General features: G+C 45.7%; 1 protein-coding gene across 10 annotated transcripts in view; it reads right to left on the reverse strand.

Annotated features, from left to right (window-relative positions):
• Positions 1-1,427: 1,427 nt before the first annotated feature.
• The window catches only part of SMARCC2 (SWI/SNF related, matrix associated, actin dependent regulator of chromatin subfamily c member 2), a 30,606-nt gene continuing 13,380 nt past the window's right edge, over positions 1,428-18,653 (reverse strand). Inside the window, exons 13-29 of one of the 10 annotated variants that reach the window (XM_063119811.1) lie at positions 17,131-17,168; positions 16,475-16,605; positions 16,315-16,386; positions 15,953-16,066; positions 15,399-15,552; positions 13,556-13,648; positions 13,331-13,450; positions 13,188-13,250; positions 11,058-11,316; positions 9,369-9,530; positions 8,612-8,667; positions 7,441-7,570; positions 6,808-6,974; positions 6,087-6,221; positions 5,233-5,611; positions 4,016-4,099; positions 1,428-1,929 (exon numbers count right to left, since the gene is read on the reverse strand). In XM_063119811.1, coding sequence (XP_062975881.1) covers positions 1,853-1,929; positions 4,016-4,099; positions 5,233-5,611; positions 6,087-6,221; positions 6,808-6,974; positions 7,441-7,570; positions 8,612-8,667; positions 9,369-9,530; positions 11,058-11,316; positions 13,188-13,250; positions 13,331-13,450; positions 13,556-13,648; positions 15,399-15,552; positions 15,953-16,066; positions 16,315-16,386; positions 16,475-16,605; positions 17,131-17,168 — 2,234 coding nt within the window. In that variant the 3' untranslated portion in view covers positions 1,428-1,852. Of the gene's footprint in view, positions 1,930-3,730; positions 4,100-5,232; positions 5,612-6,086; positions 6,222-6,807; positions 6,975-7,440; positions 7,571-8,605; positions 8,671-9,206; positions 9,531-11,057; positions 11,317-13,187; positions 13,251-13,330; positions 13,451-13,555; positions 13,649-15,398; positions 15,553-15,952; positions 16,067-16,314; positions 16,387-16,474; positions 16,606-17,130; positions 17,169-18,653 lie in introns of all 10 variants that reach the window. The other 9 variants (XM_063119809.1, XM_063119810.1, XM_063119808.1 and 6 more) reach the window with 9 other exon arrangements.

Consider the following 18,653-nt stretch of genomic DNA (forward strand, 5'->3'; position numbering starts at 1 on the left):
TGGATATTTGGATATCTGGTCTGCTTTTGTTGACGCTTAGGTATAACTGCTTGAAACTTGTATTTTCATATATATATGCATTCCATATGTATTTATTGCTACGGATATATCCTAATCTATATAGGTATAATAAAAAACAAGAAAAATAAAATACAATTAACATAAAATGTTAAAAAATACAAAATACAAGATGCATCTTCTAGCACATTAGCAACTAGAAGTACAATCACATCTTGTCAGAGCCTTGTATGAGTATGGTCATCATCATACAAATGCAAGCAGAACATAAAACCTCTCAACATTTCATTTAAGAAATGTGTCAGAAAACCTCTCTTCAATGTATCCAAAATCTTAATCATTTTATCCCGGGTTATTTTTTAGACGTAGCCCATTTGACAAAAAGGCAGGGTAAAAAACAAATCACTTAGTTGCTTCAAACCTCTTCCTTGCACATTCCTTAAGATGTTCGTTTATCTACATCTCTTAACATGTGATATCCTCTCGATCTGAGCCTCTTGCTGTGACCTTCCTCACAAGATGTTGGGTGGCAATATATCATCTTGAGCCTATTATAAAAAAACCTTGTTTGTACATTTCCTCCCCCCCCCCCACCGCTAAATTAATAATTCTTCGGAACAGCAACTAAAGTTGCCTAGTTTTGTTGAACCTGAATCAAAGGGATATAGGAGCCTGCGGCCTGCAAAATGCCCTCCCAAAAGGATGTGAAGGTAGGAGGGGAATTTAGTCACATAACGAATTCTTAAATAGCACAAAATGCTCACTTAACACTTACACATACTTGTCCAGCCAGTCTTGATGATCCAGACATTTAGGCAATCTAGGTTGCCTATTTACATCAGTGAATGAATGGTACCCATATTTTACCCTTTCCTGAGGTTAAGTTACGTGATCTCCTCAATGATGGATTGGGTTTCTGAATTCGAAGGTCAGAAGGTAAGGCACGGGGGAGTTGATATCCTTCAAAAAACTGAAGGGCACAGTCAAGAGTTCCGCATTTGCCTTGCATAGGGCCGCATAATAAAAGCAGAAACATTTACTGTATTTCTGAAGTTGCATAAATTGGCTGGATCAAGTAGTAAAGGTACTGAAAGGAATACCAGACTTACCATGAATGTACATTCTCTTTGGCAGTGTTTATCCAGAAACAAGTCACTTCACTGACTTTGTTTCATAGGCAAGGCTATGCAAATCATGCCATGCTTCACCCCTTGCAAGGGAAAGAACCTCCCCGCAGTTCTGGTTCTGCCTGCTTGGAAGTCATTAGCATCGAGCTGTGAACAAAGTTTAATCTCTGTCTTTTTTGGAAAAGTATGTCCCCCCTCCCCCGAATGAGCATGAACAAACAAAAAAAGGCTCCGGTACAACACTATGTCTACACACCTTCTTTCCTGTAGACATGGAAAATGTTTGTTGTAATTTTTCTTTATTGTTTTAAAAAAAAGAGCGAGACAGACACATACAAGGGGGAGTTAAACTCCCTTTTCAACCAGGTTTAAAATCAAAGCCCTCTATAAATAGCAGTGGCTGCTTGGAGATAAGATTCTTGCCCCCCCTCCCCCACCCCCACCAATTAGAAACACCTTTAAATAAAAAGTCTTGGTACGACTGGATACAAAAAAAGCATTTGGGGGGGGGACATAGGATGGGGCAGAGAAACACAGGGGAAGGGAGTCAACAGAGCCAAATCCTCTTCCGCCTTGGATCACCGTTTTTTAAGCCTTTTAAAAACCCACCCAAACAGAATCCATGTTTAACACGATTTGGGGTTTCCTGTCCTTCCTAGTGGTGAGGGCTCATCCAGGAGGCATCAAGAAGAGCAGCTTATAGCTTCTCACTGTGTGGGTGGGACCGGTGTGGCCGTGCTGGGGCTGGGAGTGATAGGATCCGGTTGCAGTGAAGGTCCTTGATCTGGGTTGAAGTGGGGAGAGAAATAGCACAGGTCACAGCAGGTTCAGATAAACGTAGTGCCATTATTATTATTATTATTTTTATTATTATTATTATTACTATTACTATTACCATTATTATTATTCTTTTGTGTGATATGGGCATTTTGATGGAGTTACGTTGTTTGGGGCTCCTTTATTTACAAGACTGGGCAAAAATGTCTATGAAGGAGACTAATCATCAGTAGCCTTTGTGCTAGGAAAGACTGAAAAGCAGGATCACCTCCCTAATGCCTTGTCCTGAGAGGCAATCTCTTTCGCCTGCTGCCATGACTGATCCCAGCGTCATCTGTTACTTCAGTTTGCAGAAGACGGCAGTGGGCAAATGCCCTGTCGAATCACAGTAAGATCAATTTCAAAAAGAGTTTAGATCCTTTGCCCGTTTGGAAGCATTTTCTCCTAATTCTGAAGAGTGTAATCAGAGCGGAAACACCTTAATTTGCAACTCACAACTAAACCCCAAAGGAAAATACTCAATGGACTGACAAGCACAAAGGCATAGCTTGATGCGTTATTGGTTTCCTTGGTATCCAGTTATGAAAAGAAAGGGGTTAGCCATTGTCTCTGTACAATAACCCCTTTGCCTTCCTATAGCAGATATAAGGTCATCATTTGCCATTAAAGCATATAGTAATCTATGCCGCCCTCCGACTGAGCGAGAACACGTCTAACACGCCTGATTCACTCAAACTGTTGGTAATAGAATACAAACAGGATGCAAGAACAGGATCACAGCATGGTATCTGTGGCTCTCGTGAAAGTAATTTAAAAATCAAGATGGCTCAGACAAGCAAGCCATGCCACACAATACACAGGAGTGGCATTTTCAAGCACCAGCTCGCTACATGCTCTTCTTAGCAGTATCTGTCTCATGCGTTGAAGAAAAATTACTGTTCAGGAGTCCTTGGTGGAAAAGCCACTTAACTTATGTACAAAATGTGGAACGCTGAAATTCCACTGTAAAGCTGAGAATCACAATACTATTTTTAGGGAAACCAAGTTTCTATCCATCAAGGTTCATTATTATTTATACAGTGCCATCAGCATAAATGGCGCCTTAGAGGGTTTCATGGGCAGTTCCCTGAAATTCTGAAAATGTTGGCAGCTTCTGATAAAAGCTTAGGACAGCAAATGGGGCCCTTCTAGTGACCACAGGCCGGGCTACTTCTTCTCATTCCCTAAGGCTCCAAATCTTCATTCCTCTCTCTTCAGCGTCCTAAACCAGCTTCAAGAGTCCTCTTTTAACTCACAGAGAGGGGAAGACCCTGTCAGTTAACAATGTGCTTTTAAATGCAAATGGTACATAAATACGGTCACATACAGAATGTTATAAACTGGAGCTCCTTTTCTAAGGAATAGTTTGAGTGTGTGTGTGTGTGTGTGTGTGTGTGTGGTGTACATGTGTTGACTTTCAGCTCATTTAGCCACTTTATCAACTCAAAGCTTAACTAATCCTAGGACCTATTTGTGTAGGTTGATGGTTTCAGGGCCTCTTCTTAAGTAGAGAAGAGGCAAGCATCATCTTGCATCAAGCATCATCTCCATGTAGGGAGGGGGAAAACAAAGCAAACAACGGACACTATCCATTTGTGAAGTGCCCTGCATTTATCTTGCCACGGGAACCCAGGTTGCAAAACCATTTGCAATGCGTCAGTTGAAGCAGCCATGAAACTATGGATCTTGCACAGCATTCTGGGAGTTTCTAATGTGAAACCATGTCCGCCCCTCTCCCATCCCGCCATCACCTCTGGGTCAATTCTCACCTGATCCAAGACCAGCATTTGGAAGGAGGCTGCCCTGCATGGCAGCCACAATAGCTGGGCTCTGGGCAGCTGCAGAACCGTGAGGCAGCGGAGCAGCAGAAGGGTGCAGGGTGCTAGAGACGTTGATGACGGGCGGATTAGCCATGCTGCACGCAAGGTTACCATGCACTGGATGGATGGGCGGGTTAGCAGGGAAGTTAATGCCGATGGAGTCTGTTACATTACTAGCCATGCTAAATGGGATGGAGGCAGGCATTCCAAAAGGCAGAGCCGAGGGGATATTACCAGCCATGGCAGGGTGAACGGTTGTTGGGGCTGCCCCGGGGAGAATCTGGGACGATGGCTGCTGGCTGGGGAACGGAGGCTGGGCTTCAGAGAGAGAAAGAGAGAGAGAGAACTAATTGAGTGTGACAGTTACGCAGGCAAGCAAAGACTTAACATGACTTATCAGCATTCACTGGGGTTTTAAAATTCCACTGCTTTGGGATCCTAAGCATGTGATCAGATAATGCATTTCAAACGCTTCGTCTTTTCAGAGGCACAGACTAATCAACACAGTTCATCCAGTTCTTATCCCACGTTGAAGAAGATATTTGATGCTTCAAAGCCAAATGTGAGATCCACAAGAGATTGACTGATGCTGGGTATCTCACCTGATGCAATGGCATCATTCCAACACCTACTGTGCTGATTTGCCACCAGAACACGAAACACTGGACCCAATAAAAATGTGGAAGCGCCACCAAGAAATAAAAACGTCTAGCTTTATAACGTCTAGCTTCCATAATTATTGCTGGGTCTGTCTTTGCAGGGATCCCCACCCCACTCCTAGAAGCAGACTTGTGATTTGATCCTTTGCTGCCTGGATGGGGGACAAGATGAAGGTGGGATCAGAAGTACAGGTGGGGGATGGGGGATGGGGTCGGCATAAGACCTCTCCAGTCAAAGGCCTGGAAGTAAAGGATGGGAGACGTTCTTGGCATACTCAAGCAGCGCCCTTTTGTGGCCACCCTCAAACTCTTCTCATTCCAGGAGGGAATTTGGAAGAGAGCCACGGCAGGGGGAGAGAGGTTCTGCTATGGTCGTCACACAGAGCCACGGTTAATCTCTTGAGAATCACACAATTGGAAAGATCCAGTTTAGCACACCATTTTGTCCTAAATGCCTAAAACATCACCGGCAGAGAGATATTGCACTCTTGCAGTCTCTAAGGCAGGAAAATTCATAACGGGCAATTTCCATTAGACATTCCTGGATGTTTACTCTAAAGTGGGAGCTTGAAACCCCTCTGTACATATGAAGCTGCCTTAGACGGCAGCTGACCTTGAGTCTATCAGCCCAGGTACTGCCTGCTCTGACTGGGGCGGCTCTCCAAGGCCTCTGGGCTCATCCTCCCTCGCCCTGCTAAGCAGAGAACTGAGAGACTGACCCTGGAGAACTGAGAACTGAGAGACTGACCCCCTAGCCTCGAGCGGAGAGTGGGGACAGTTGCTCTCGCTTACCATGGGAACTTGCGGAAGGCTGTCCAGTTTGACCTGGGCCAGTCTGCGGAGCTCCGGCTGCTGTCTGCTGTGGCGGCACTGCCACCGGCTGCCCAATCTGCTCCGTTTGAGCCATACTGCTGGGCTGTCCTACGTTGCTGGCAGCTGGCACAGAGGTCTGGGAGATGGGCATGGAGTGAGCAGCCGGTGCCAGGGGAGCCCCTGACGAAGGAAGGGGCTGGGAGCCCACGGGGAGAGACGGTGGCGGCGGCGGCTGTTGCTGCTGCTGCTGGTGCATCTGCTGGAAATGCTGCTGGCGAGCGCGCATCTCGGCGTACTTGAGCTGCTCCATGTGGAAGGCCTGTCGGTCAGCTAGAAGCTGCTGCCTCTGGTACTCGAGCTGTATACACGGGGGGCAGCAAAGGGTTATGCAGGGCAGTTCCCTACGCTAGACCCCCCTATCACATCGGGAGGTTCTTACCCCCCCCCCCCCCGTTTCTTCTCTTTTCTTTCTCAAACACAACCTCTGGACCCCAAATTCTGACGCCGTTACATCATTAAACCTAAATAAGTGTAAGGTTCCCAGGCATTGTTCAGGCCCGCACCTACTTAGGTTTAGCATGAAACTTCAGATCCTTCTCTGCAATATGCTGCAAGCAAGAAAAACTGTGGCTCTCAGCCAGTCAACTGTAAAATAAGCAATCACCATACGGGGACTGAGGCAGCCCCAAAAGCAAGCAGGAGTTCTCATAACGAACAATTAATTGAAAACAACAACAACAACCAAAACACGTACACAAAGAAGAAAAGTTCATCTCAGCACAGGGATGGTCAAGTAAGTGATGCTAATGCGAAGAGGACACAACGGTACTCACTGCCTCTCGTTCCCGATCCATGATGGTTTCCAGCTCCTCAAAGTGCCTTAACTTGATCTCAAGCTTCTTCATCTGTGTCTCCACCAGCAAGGCAACCAGTGACTTGATTTTACGCTCTTCCACTGCAGCTAAGTGCTGCGGAGAAGAAGAAAAGAGGGTAGATGAAAACTCCAACAAACTCACTAATGCAAACCCTTGCTGGGTGTTTAAAGCACTTAAAACATGTACATTATCTCATTAATCCTCACAACACGACAGGGTAAGGCAAGGCAGTCTTATTATTTTCGTATTACAGATAGGGGCTGAGGGAGACAGAGGTTTCCTGAAAGAGCCAAAGTGAACTCGTGGATGAGGCTGTAAACTGGGGACCTCCTGACTCAAACTAGGTCACATCAGGCCTCTGGAGACCTTCGTGTAATTTATATTGATCATATTAATTTTGACGTTTGTCAATCTGTTTTGAAGTTTTATGATGACTATTTCAGCTTCATTGCATTTTTGTTTTATATTTGTACCTTTTCTGAGCCCCTTTGTGTATTTTTTTAAAAAATACAAAAGCAGTCTAATAATTAAAAGAAACAAAACGAAGGAAAAAAAACAGAAAGTAAGTTACTTGCTCCCACTGCTCTTTTAAGGAAGAAACTCAAAGCACAGATCCAGGGCTGCAATCCCATGAAGAAACCAGAATCCAGCCATTCCCCCCATTCCCCCTGCCACTCACCTTTGCTTTTACTGCTGCAGCAGCCAAAGCAGCAGCGGCTGCAGTGGAGAGATTACCTTCGCCAATGTCCCTTTCCACCTTGGTCTTCCGCTCACCCTCAGTCTCTGCAAGATCCTTGGGTCCCTCTTCCTGACCATCCTTGGGTTCTTTCTCTTTTTCTCCATCAGCTGAGAGAGACAGAGAAACACGTGATGAGAAGGGGGCAGGATGTCTTGAGCTACCGTTGCACGAAGGTGGTGGAATATGCAACGGTGCCCAGAGTTTAGCATGGCAGCTTTTGTTCGTATATGCAGAGGCTGACTGAACACCGATGATATGGCAGGGAGGGTCGGAACGTTGGCCAGAAGCTCATAAATGGATGTTCATCGCTTAGTAGATGTTGAATACTGTTAACTCGTCTTCTATCCCAGGACTCTTCACACTCACTAATGCAACTGATTACAGCATCTTAATTTTCAATGGCAGAGCTCCCCATCCACCCCCAGAAAACGATCCCGTGGCAAGTGGTCTGCTGCATTGCATTGGCATTCGAAGTATTGCTGACTGAGACTTGAGGCCACAGTATCCTAACTCAGGCTCCTAGTGAACTATCTATGGCATGAGCCTTGCCATTTCCTGGAAGGTGGTGCTCACCCACGGTGTCCCCATCACTTTTGTCCATCTCCTTCTCGCCATCAGCCTCTTTGCTTTTCTCCTCCTCTTTCCTAGGGACCTCTCCAAGTTTCTCCTTCGCTTCTTCCTCCAGGGCTCCTTCTCTTTGTTCCTGCATTGAGAGAAGGCCTTGATTTCAATATTGCCATCTAGCTTCTCTAAACAATTCTTCCCAGGGCAGGACCCATAGCTACAATGTGGGGCTATCAAAGACCCAGCTGGAAAAGTCTCAGAACTGGGGCATAGTTATTCCTCTAGCGGCCACGACAGTAGACCAGAAGATATTGCATTAGAAGATGAATAAAGTGAACAACTTTGAAGTAAGGGTAGGTTGTTAGCTGGACAATAGTTGGGAGCGTGTCTTCAGTTCGGGGCTCTCCATTTTAAGAAGCACATTGACATGTTGGAGCGAGTCCAGACTAGAGCAACCAGGAAGATGAGAGGTCTAGAAACCAAGACCTTTGAGGAACGGTTGAAAGAACTGGGTCTGTTTAGCTTGGAGAGGAGACGTTTAAGGGGGAGACATGACAGCACACTTCAAATATCTGAAAGGCTGCCCTTTTAAAAAAATGGAGGAAACTTGTTCTCTGGTGCTCCTGAGGGCAGGGAAGCACCAGTGGGAGGAAATTTGAGGGACACATATTTTGTTTAAAACATCAGGAGAAACTTCCTAAGTGGGAGCTGTTCAACAGTAGAACAGATTACCTCAGGAGGAGGCGAGTTCTCCTTCACAGGATGTATTAAAGCAGAGGCCAGGTGGCCATCTGTCAGGGATGCTGTAGGTACATCCTGCAGTGCAGACGAGCAGGGGATTGAACTAGAAGATCTCCAAGGTCCCTTCCAGCTTTATATGATATGATGCAATCTGCCTCTATGCCAGCCTTCCTCAACCTGGGGCGCTCCAGATGTGTTGGACTGCATCTCCCAGAATGCCCCAGCCAGCTGGCTGGGGCATTCTGGGAGTTGTAGTCCAACACATCTGGAGTGCCCCAGGTTGAGGAAGGCTGCTCTATGCACACGGCAGGTTTCCTATGAGACCATTCCTCAGTTCTCCCCCTCCTCTACCTACATACGCCCCATAAAACCTTTCAGGGGTTGAATTAGACCCATTATTGCAGAACAGTTCATCCAGCACCCCACCCCGCACCTTCACCTCTTTCTTCTCCTCGGACGGTGGCGGTTCTGCCCGGTTCTCATCTGTGCAGCTTTCTTCTGAACAAGAAGCGGAAAAAACAGGACAAGACGAAAGAGACACATAGAGAGAGAGAGACAGAGAGAGAACAATGTTAGTGTCTCCAAGTAAGGCTCCCACCCGCACCCTAAAAGGGAAAAAAAGAGTTGAAATAATGAACGGGGTAGGGAGGAATGTGCTAAAAGAAACAAGGGCGCCAAGAGATGCATGGAATTTGGTCTCAAGCACCTTTACAAAGAATGGCAGCTGAAGGACACACTGGATTAAAGTCTCACAGGCTCTTTTCAGGCTCATGGTTTTTGAGACCCGAGGCAGGATCAGGCCAGGGACTCCTCTGAGAAGGAAAGATCCGTATGCCAGCCTCCACCTTCCTTCAGCACTTAGTTCCAGTTTAAAATCAGAGCCCCCCTGGCCCCAGGACCCGTTCCCCAACTCAAGGAATGGCCAAAATCCTCCCAGAGGGTGCAAGCCTTAGTCACCTAGCCCAACCCTTGATCTACCCAGTCTGACAGGGTGGGGAAGGGGGTTAGTCAGAGGGACGATGGGGATCCCTTACCCTGTGCCAGGCGATTCAGTGAGAGCTCCAGGCCGGAAGCCAGGCCGGCTCTGGTCTCCTGCGTCTCGGCACCCTTCTTAGTCCCCACCGCACACTGGGCGAGGTCCAACGAGGGCGCTTCACGGGCTGAAGCGCGGAAGGCGCCCCGCTCGCCCCCCTCACCTATTCTTTCCAGCTCATCGGAGGTGGTCCCTGCAATTCCACTGCTCTCCAGACCAAACGCCGGGTCTGCCTTGCCTGTCACCTTGGCAGCTTCCTCCACCTTGCGGACATGAGCTTCGACCAAGGCCGTGGGCACCTCCTCCTTCATCTTGGAGAACTCCTCTGCAGAAGACAGCCTCAGAGTCAGCCAAAAGGCTCTCTGCAGAGCAATGGATGACAACATGGGGTGTGCCATAAGAAAGGTGGAATGGGCATGGCGGGGCAGGTGCTGGTGCTAGCAGCCCCTCCAACCCACTAGGACGTGACTGAGACAGGCAAGAGCTGCGGGTGACAAGGGGCGGTGGGGTGGGCAGGAGGCCCCGAAGGACTTCAGAGCCACAGAACTGGGTCTGACCAGATGGCGCAGTTTTGGCAGCTCATTTAAAACACCCCACCACGCCACATTTGGGCCCAGTTACTGAGTGCCAGTGGATGCACTGTCCGGGTATCAAGATTTTCACACCTTTGGGACAACATACATTGGGCTGCTTCATATGTTAGATTTTTAGCATGTACCTATAAAACACTAAAAAACATTAACATGTAATATTTGCAGGCAGGTGCTCCAATGCAAATTCATGCTGCAATGAGTTTCTGAGCATCATCAGATGGGGAGGGGGGAAATCACGGTTCCCTACTGTTGCTACTCCGCCTCTGCTCCTGTCCCACATTACTTCCTCTTTATTCCCCGGAGAAGAAAGAGGAAGTAAACAAAGACCATGTGGCCCATTCAGGGGCTGTTTTTATTGCTCCACTTTTCCTGCACACAGCTGGAAACAGAGGCACATTCCGTCCCCGTCCCCCCCACAAAAAAAGTCAAATTAAAAGGGGTCCATTTTGTTCTGGAAAAATAGAAAAGGAGTGGGAGGTGCATGTCGTCATGTAAAGGACACGCAAAAATCTGTGAGTGGGCAGTAGCAAGTGTGTGGGAAAACGCTCATCTGACGAACCTCTCTGTCAAAAATCCATGAAGCAAAAAGCCCTGCAGCATATACTGGTGCTGTGTTTGAGCTACCATGGGTAATGTCACCTTCTCTCCTATAAGATGTAATTGTGGGATGGGGCATTTGAGGAGCGGCAGCTGGGCTTTCACAAAGCAGCAAACTTGAGACACATCAAACCAAATGTGGGTGGTGGTGGTGGGGAATGATGTTAACAGCAGGGGGTGTTTTGGGGTCTCCAGTTTAAGTTCTGTCCGTGCAATAACATCATACATAACACCATGAAATCCCCTTACTAGTTCCCAGGATGCTGGCCCAGAATGCAGCATCCTGAGATCCTCAGTTTTCGTTTTAAAAAAACTCAAGTTTCTAGTTCCTATTGCTGTAGAGGAAAGCTTGGGACAGAAGTCCCAGAAGATGTGGAATGGACAGAATTTCCAAGACTCTGTCGGGTAGTAAGATGATGCCCCTGCCCCTTTACTTTTTCCAATGCTGCCGGAGACTGCCTGACAATCCTACCCACTCCCAGGCTTAATATCCTTCCCTTCCCCCAAAAGAGATTATGACTGTGTAAAAGTTAGAAATTTAAAAACAGAACGAATTCCTTAATTTACATAAATGCCTCCTTCATCTTACAGGATTTGGGGTTAGCCAATCTGTGGGTGGTGGGAGGCGTACGGCGTGCTCACGGGAGCCTCGGTTAATTTACCTAGGGCTGACTTGGCTGCCGCCGATGCCACGCGAGGGTCTACCACGGAGGCCAGGAAGGCCACGGTGCTCATGACAGGGTTTCCCGACTGGCTGAAGGGGATGGGTTGGTAGGCGAGGGGGCCGAGGGAGGCCTCAGAGTCCTCCAGGTAAGGGTCCTCAATGGGAAGACGCAAGAAGTGCAGGATGCACTCGTCTTGGGTGCGGCTGCCCACGTGCTCAGAAACCTTGTTCCAGTCATCCTTGTACATCTCCAGGGCCTAGAAAGCAGTTAAGAGAAATGCTGGCGTTGAGCAAAGCCAAAGCTATTGAGGGAGCCAGCCTGAGCATGCTCTCCCAGCGCGTTTGTCTTTTTATTTTTAATATTACATCATATATATATATATATATATATATATATATATATATATACACACACACACACACACACACACACACACACATTCAGTTTCGATACAAATATATAGCCCCGCCTGGATTAAATGTTATATAACATTCACTAATTTATTGGTATCCCGGAAACTGATTTCTTTACCCAAAACCTATGCTGTCCATATCTCTATGTACGCCGATAGAGGTGTTCTCCCGTCTTCTTCTTTATTAACAAATTCAATAAATTTCCTCCATACCCCCTTAAATTAACATCACTTTGTTGTCCTCACATTTTCCTCAATTTGGGGGTCAATTTTTCTAAAAGGGCGATTTGCCAAACCCTTTGGTACCAATTATCAATATGAAGACCTTTACTGTCTTTCCAATGCTTGGCTATTCTCTTTCAGTGTGTTTGGAGCGGCATTCTGCGGCCAACTTTAGAGTCATTTTTAAATCAATACATTTTACATTTTGGCTATTTCATGGTTACGTGTGTCTGTGAGCTACAAGTTCAGAAAACATTGCCTGCACAATACTGTCATTAAATAGACAGCTAATTTCATAGGGTGTGTGGATGACTAAGGACAAACAGAGGGGTGGCAGGAGACATACTCAAACATGCCTACAACCCTGAAGAGTCTTCAAACACTTAACTCCGTATAATTTCTTAGGCATTTTTATGGAAAGACGGTCAAATTTAAAATGACAACCATCGCTGGCCCTCCTCTCCAACTGACTATAATCTGCAGAGCTGAAGCATGTACATTACCTAGTGAGGAAAGGCCAGAGATTAGCCTCACAGCCTAGAAAAAAGGGAAGCAGGAGGGATATGAGGATGGAGCTAGAAGGTCCCTGAAGTTTTTGGAAGTGACTAAAAGGAGTATTAATTAGAAGCTACCAATGAAAAGATTGAGCAACAGATGGGAAAATATCTTCACATAACCAGGCTAGTACAGTTGTAACAGTTAACTAAGGTTAGCCCTAACTGTGGGTTGATCATGTATTCAAATCATGCTTTAACTTGACGACCTAAGCCCTGCCCCTAGAGAACATGCATAGGGAGACACCCAAGACACCCAACTGTCACCTTGGAAGCAGAGAGGCAGGGAACCTACTTTTAGCCACAATTTGCCCAGTACAAATATTAACACTTAACCACAGCTAGAGTAAAGCACGGTTTCAAATTCACTTCAATCTGTCTTATCCCGAGACAGATGACTGATCTATATAGCTCAGTACTGTCTACTGAGCTAGACATCAGGCTTGCGGGATCTTTGTTTTTTACAAGAACCTGAAGTCCATTAACTGGAGCCAGGTGCAAAATAGTGACTGTGAAACACTTTTGAAACAGAACATATGCTCAGCCTAGGGATTTGTTTTCAGTACCACAGCCAAACTCACAGTCCTGTCATACAAAAATCCACTCCTGGTTTCTATAAAACAAACTTCCTTGGAAAAAGCAGCACAACACGCTAGACTCATCTGGATGCTGGCCCTACATACATCTAGGTGTGATGGCTTTAGATAACAAAAACTCACCAACTCATTCCTGGTTTTCTTGTTATTCAACATGCAATTTCCACATAGCAAAAACAACAACTCAATTTCCAGGCCATTTTAGTTGATGAAAATGGAAACAAGTTGAGAATTTGACAGCAAAAGTATTGTGGGGCAGGGGACCCCTAAATAAAATGTACTAGTAATTGTGAGAAGCCAGTTTATGATCTACTATTAATCAAAAGCTTCTCTGTCCGCTCACCTCCAGCAGCAACAATGTCTCCTGCTCTGTCCACTCACGGGTAGCACTGGCAGCAGCTTTGCTCTGTATGGAGAGACTGCGCATTAGAACGGATACCTGGCTGGATGAATGTGTGAGAAAATCTACCTCTCCCTAATCGTTACCTTGGAAGGAGCATTTTTCTTAGTGTACATATCAGTACGAAGTCCAAAGTTTTGCATGTCTGGTGGCTTCTCCTTGCTCTTGTCAGGGAAGTTCAGCATCTGCTGGGAAGCTGTGGTTTGCTGTGAAGAGAGAAGAACGGACTTTGTGTGATGTAAAGAAAGGTTCCATGCTCTTAGTTCCCACAAGCACTGGCAATTTACAGTTCCCTCCGGAAACTCTCCTACCATCTCTGGTTTCCCTTTCACCGTCTCAGTGACAAGGTCCTCAATCTCCTTGCTCTTCCGTCCAGCCTTGGTGTCGCTATCGCTCTGACGCCCCTGAAGAGGAAGCAAGAGTCTGCCCTAAGCCCCACTCTTTCCAGACCAACATTTTAGGTTGGGAAAACAAAGGAATGAGGATCCGAGGAGGCGGCAAGGATAATTTGAAGATAACAAGGTGGACCTAGCATGCACAAATGTAGAACTCCCTCTCTATTCAGAGGTTCCCTTTGTCCCTATCTTATTGGCTTTTAAACTCCAGGCCAAGGCAGCCATTCCCTGGAAAGCTTTGGGATTGTCCTGATGACTTTTTATCCTGTTTCTGCTGCTCTGTTTAATGTGGCTACTAATTCACCTTTATCAAGCGTTGTTAAATATTTGGTGTGCTTTTATGTAGTTTTTCGTATGTTTTGTAAGCCATTCCTTGGAGACTTTGAGTCAGGTGAGTTATAAAAATGACAGGGGCAGTGCAACCCAGTTAATTCTGTTCCATCTCCTCATCAGCTTTTGATACCATCGACCATGGTATCCTCCTGGATCAACTCCATGGGATGGGTATTGGAGGCACTGTGTTACAGTGCTTCCAGCCCTACCTGTGGGGTTAATTTCAGAGAGAAACATTGTGGGACTATTCCTCAGCCCCTTGGCAACTGAGCTGTGGGGTACCGCATGGCGCCATCTTGTCCCCAGTGTTGTTTAACATCTACATGAAGCCATTGGGAGTGGTCATTAGGGGATCTGGAGCAAAATGCCATCAGTACACTTATGACACACAGATTATCTCTGTGACGTCTGAATCAGGATTGGTTGTGCAAGTCCTGGATCAGTGCCTAGACTCAGTAATATGAGGCCCAGTAAACTGAAGCTGAATCCTGGCAAGACGGAAGCCCTGTGGGTGAGTGGTTCTCGAGTCCAGGAGGTCGTCTGTTCTGGATGGGGCTGAACTCCCTCTGAAAGATCAGGTTCATAATTTGAGGGTATTGCTTGTTCCATCATTGTCGCTGGAGGCCCAAGTGGCTGCGGCGGCTCAGAGTGCCTTTTACCAGCTTTGGCTAGCTCACCAGCTACAGCTTCCTATGGACAGAGGTAGCTTGGCCAAAGTGGTACAGGCGTTAGTAACCTCAAGACTGGATTATTGCTATGCGCTCTATGTGGGGCTGCCCTTAAGGCTACTCTGGAAGCTGGAGCTAGTGCAGAATGCAGCACCTCAGCTGTTGCTGGAAGGTCCCCTTTTCAGCATGTAACTCCTTTGCTGAGGGAACTGCACTGGCTGCCTATTGGCTACTGGACCATGTTTAAAGTTTTGGTACTAGCGTACAAAACCCTAAACAACTTGGGACCAGGATACCTGAGAGAAAGCCTTCTCCCTTACCAACCTGTCCAGTCACTGAGGTCATTAGAGGGCATGCTCCTAGTGGTTCCAAATGGACCTACGGCCAAAATGGAATCCACCAGGAGAAGAGCCTTTAGTGTGGTGGCCCCTTCTCTTTGGAACTCCCTGCCCCTGGAGGTCAGGCAGGAGCCAACACTATGCTGCTTCCAGAGCCTCCTGAAAACAACTCTTTCGAAGGAAGCATTCTTCAGATGACCAGCCACCGTTTTTTATTGGTACTACCTTTTAAATTGATCAATTTTATTTTACTGTTTTACTCTTACGTTCACTGCTGCAGAATCTATTTTAGATTTGGAGCGGTATATAAACATTATTAAATAAATAAATAAATAAATAAATAAATAAATAAATAAATAGTAAAAAAGGATGTTAATTTAAATTTCTTCTCAGATTGAAAAAAACCCAGCTTGTTCGTACCTGGGGTGTTTTGGGCTGCAACGGCACCAATCCCGAAGGAGTGTCAGCCAGAACATGGAAATGAGACGTAGGTGGTGGTCCCATTGGGGTCGGCCGGCTCTCTGCGTCTACTTGGTAATTAATAAGTCCCCATTGCTCCAAGAAGGCATGGACTCTGCAAGAGAAGATCAGAGCTGGAGCCTGAGCTCAAAATCAACTTTAGCCATGTGGCAAATTCTGCTCCCTGCCTTTGAGAGAATATACAGCCCCGGACAAAAGACACAATTTCCTGCTGATAAGCCACATACAGAACTTGTGTCAAACTGGAAGATGCACCATCCACAATTTTTGTTCCTTTGTCAATAGACCTGAAGGTCATGTTCAATCAATTCTAGCACTACCTGTGGATTCAGTTTTAACTACTAAATACAATTACTACAGTGGCAATTGAGAAATGAGACAAAAATCCTGTTGCATTAAGTGCCACATTAAAACAAAATGCAGATTGCAGCAATCAGCCTCTACTCCAAAGACTTTCCTCTTGTTTTGCTCAGCTATTCCGTCTCTCAATGTACCTCATGATAGCACAGACATCCCCTGCCAGGTTCCGACGGCAGGCAGTTGAGGTTAGGTACTCCTGTGGATTCAGCCGGTACGTGTCAATCATGAAATTACGGTATGCCAAATAGCTAGAGTGTGGCAGGAAGAGAAAGGAAAGACTCAGTCCCACTCAATTCATCCTGTAAAACTTTCTCACGAGATCAAGCCTATCCTTTCTCATAAGTACGATACCCAAAAAAGCCAGTACAGAACCCTTATTTCTATTCAAATTGATTAAGTGACTAAGTAGTAAGGAAAACCTTCCACCAACTCTCCTCTTACCAGGAGTAAACAGGTGCCACATTTCCAATGCCACTATTTATAAGAGCAGTCTTACATTTCTGGAGTCTTTGACTTGTTCTTGCCATTGAAAAACTCTGGGAGGGCTCTCCGCTCAATGGCGTGCACACTGTGGAGGAAGCACAATGAAGGATTAGAGCAGGCTGGAAGGAGGGAGGAACCGTGGGGAGAAATACTCCCACTCCCCACTCCAGCACCTGTTATAGTCGAACCAGGCCGCATAGCTGGGAATGATAATGTGATGAGTTTGCTCGGTCACGTTGTCTTCATGCAGGTCGGGGTTCTTTGTCTGTTCTCCTTTGTTCCCGGCATTGTTTTCCTCTTCATCCTGAAACCAGAAGACTCTTGAGTAGGCAGCATGGATGTCTATGACATTCTCATGACTGTTGTTCCTAAACTTCATTTTAAGAGGCGCCTAGGATGGAATTGCTCATTCACGCGGTGCTCAAAAAGCCCAAGAGCTCACAGTCTGGTCTGAACACAACTCAAGAAGATGATGGCAGGCAGACATAAGGTCAAATTGCTAAGTGATGAAAGAAGAATCAAGGGAGATTTGCTATTTGAGAGAACCCTAAGGCACATGGATAGTTATGGGTGGTGCCACAAGCCCTTCAAGGAGGTGCTCCTCAGTATCTTTTCGGCACTGACATAATTGAAATGTGCCCACTTCTGCTGGGGCCAAAACAAGCCAAAGAAGAACAAGAATATTAACGTGTTTGAGAAGAAAACAGCAGGTGACCTAGCAGAAAAGTTAAGATGAAGCTTCTATAAAAGACGTTGAGGAAACAATCCCACACGCAAGATCCACCAACAGAGGAGTTGAAGGATTTGGGGCCTACTCCTGCTTACTCACTTTGCCTGCAGTCTCCATGCTCTCATCCTCTGGCTCATCTGGAAAACAAAAAATCCCCACTCAACCCAAGTCAAGAAAAGCAACCTCCATATTTTCCGTTTTCCCATCATACAGAAGATGGCAGGGACAATGGATGAGTTGGGTACTTATTACTGCACATCTATATACTTAAATGTGCATCGAGTCAGTTTTGGCAAGGGTGGAAGGATAACATGAATATTTTAGTGGGTAGAAAGCAAGATTTCTCGGCTTTTACTTGCTCTCTAAATATCACATTTCATTTATTTTTTTATTATTATACATATAATGTAGAAATAAACCAGTAAGTGCTTGAAACTGTAAGTGACAGACAGGATTTTCTTAGTGCAACACTCTATTTTGTATATCACTGCAATTATTTTTAAACAGAGAATGTGACTAACAAATGTATACAGTAAATAATAACTCAGATGAACATAATCACCAGGATCCAAATTGCTGATTAAGCTCACACAAGGGGCTTGCATTACCACAATGATTTGGTTTCTTCCTTAAATAGTTGGTCCCCATGACATATCATAAACTTCTTATGAACTTCTCCTATTTTAAAAGCCATTTGCCATATGGCACGGGAGGCTGTCATTTGAGGAAAAACAAGGCAAAAGCCCCCTTGGGCTTACACAACTACCTCTGTGGTGTTCTGGATTCTGGCCAATACGTCTATGGCTCCTTGTAGACTCCTCTCTGGAACGTCTGGTTGACTATTTCAATTTGGCAGCTCAAATAAGTTATCGAGGCCTAGTATGCTAATATTACTGGATTTGCCAGCCTGATTGGTTGGCACATGAATCTGACTCAAACCTGCTCAGCTTGGTTAAGAGAAGTATAGTGACTGCTTCTTGAGTGTCTATATTTTCTGACTTACACTGGTTGGGAAGCTGCAAACAAGCATTCACATGGCAAAACAAACACTTGCGTCATCTCTACACATAATAATGGATGCAAGTTTCTTTTGCACAAGGGTATACACCTTTGCAGGGTAGATTTCACATGTGAAGCAGCTCTTAGCATAGCATCTCAACATGCTAGTTACAAATTAAATCAGACCAGTCTCAATATTCACCTGGATTTTTGTATACCCTCAGAGCCTACAAGATTATGACTTGCTTCCTCTTTCACTGATGATTCTTCTTCAGTTACAAAGAAAAAAAGATTTCAAAACCTGTAAAAGTGCAATACTTTAATTAGGCCAAGCAAAAGAGCACAAAAATTGTGCAAGCTTTTGATATTTCCAGATCTTTTCATCAGACAAGATGTTACAAAAAGCAGATTGGTTGGTTGAATGGAAGGGAGCAGAGAAAGGGGAAAAATCTGTCTTGATGTTGGTCATGGTGTCTAATCACAATCTTGAGATGGAATTGTGCAGGAAGGGGTTGCAGACGTTCGAATACGGCTCATGAAGACACCACAATTTCATCATCAAGTCAGGTACCCCCCAAGCCAACCTGCTTTTTGTAACATCTTGCCTGATAAAGAGATCTCAA

The sequence above is a fragment of the Elgaria multicarinata genome, chromosome 3, assembly GCF_023053635.1.
Source record: "Elgaria multicarinata webbii isolate HBS135686 ecotype San Diego chromosome 3, rElgMul1.1.pri, whole genome shotgun sequence".
NCBI classification, from domain to species: Eukaryota; Metazoa; Chordata; class Lepidosauria; order Squamata; family Anguidae; genus Elgaria; species Elgaria multicarinata.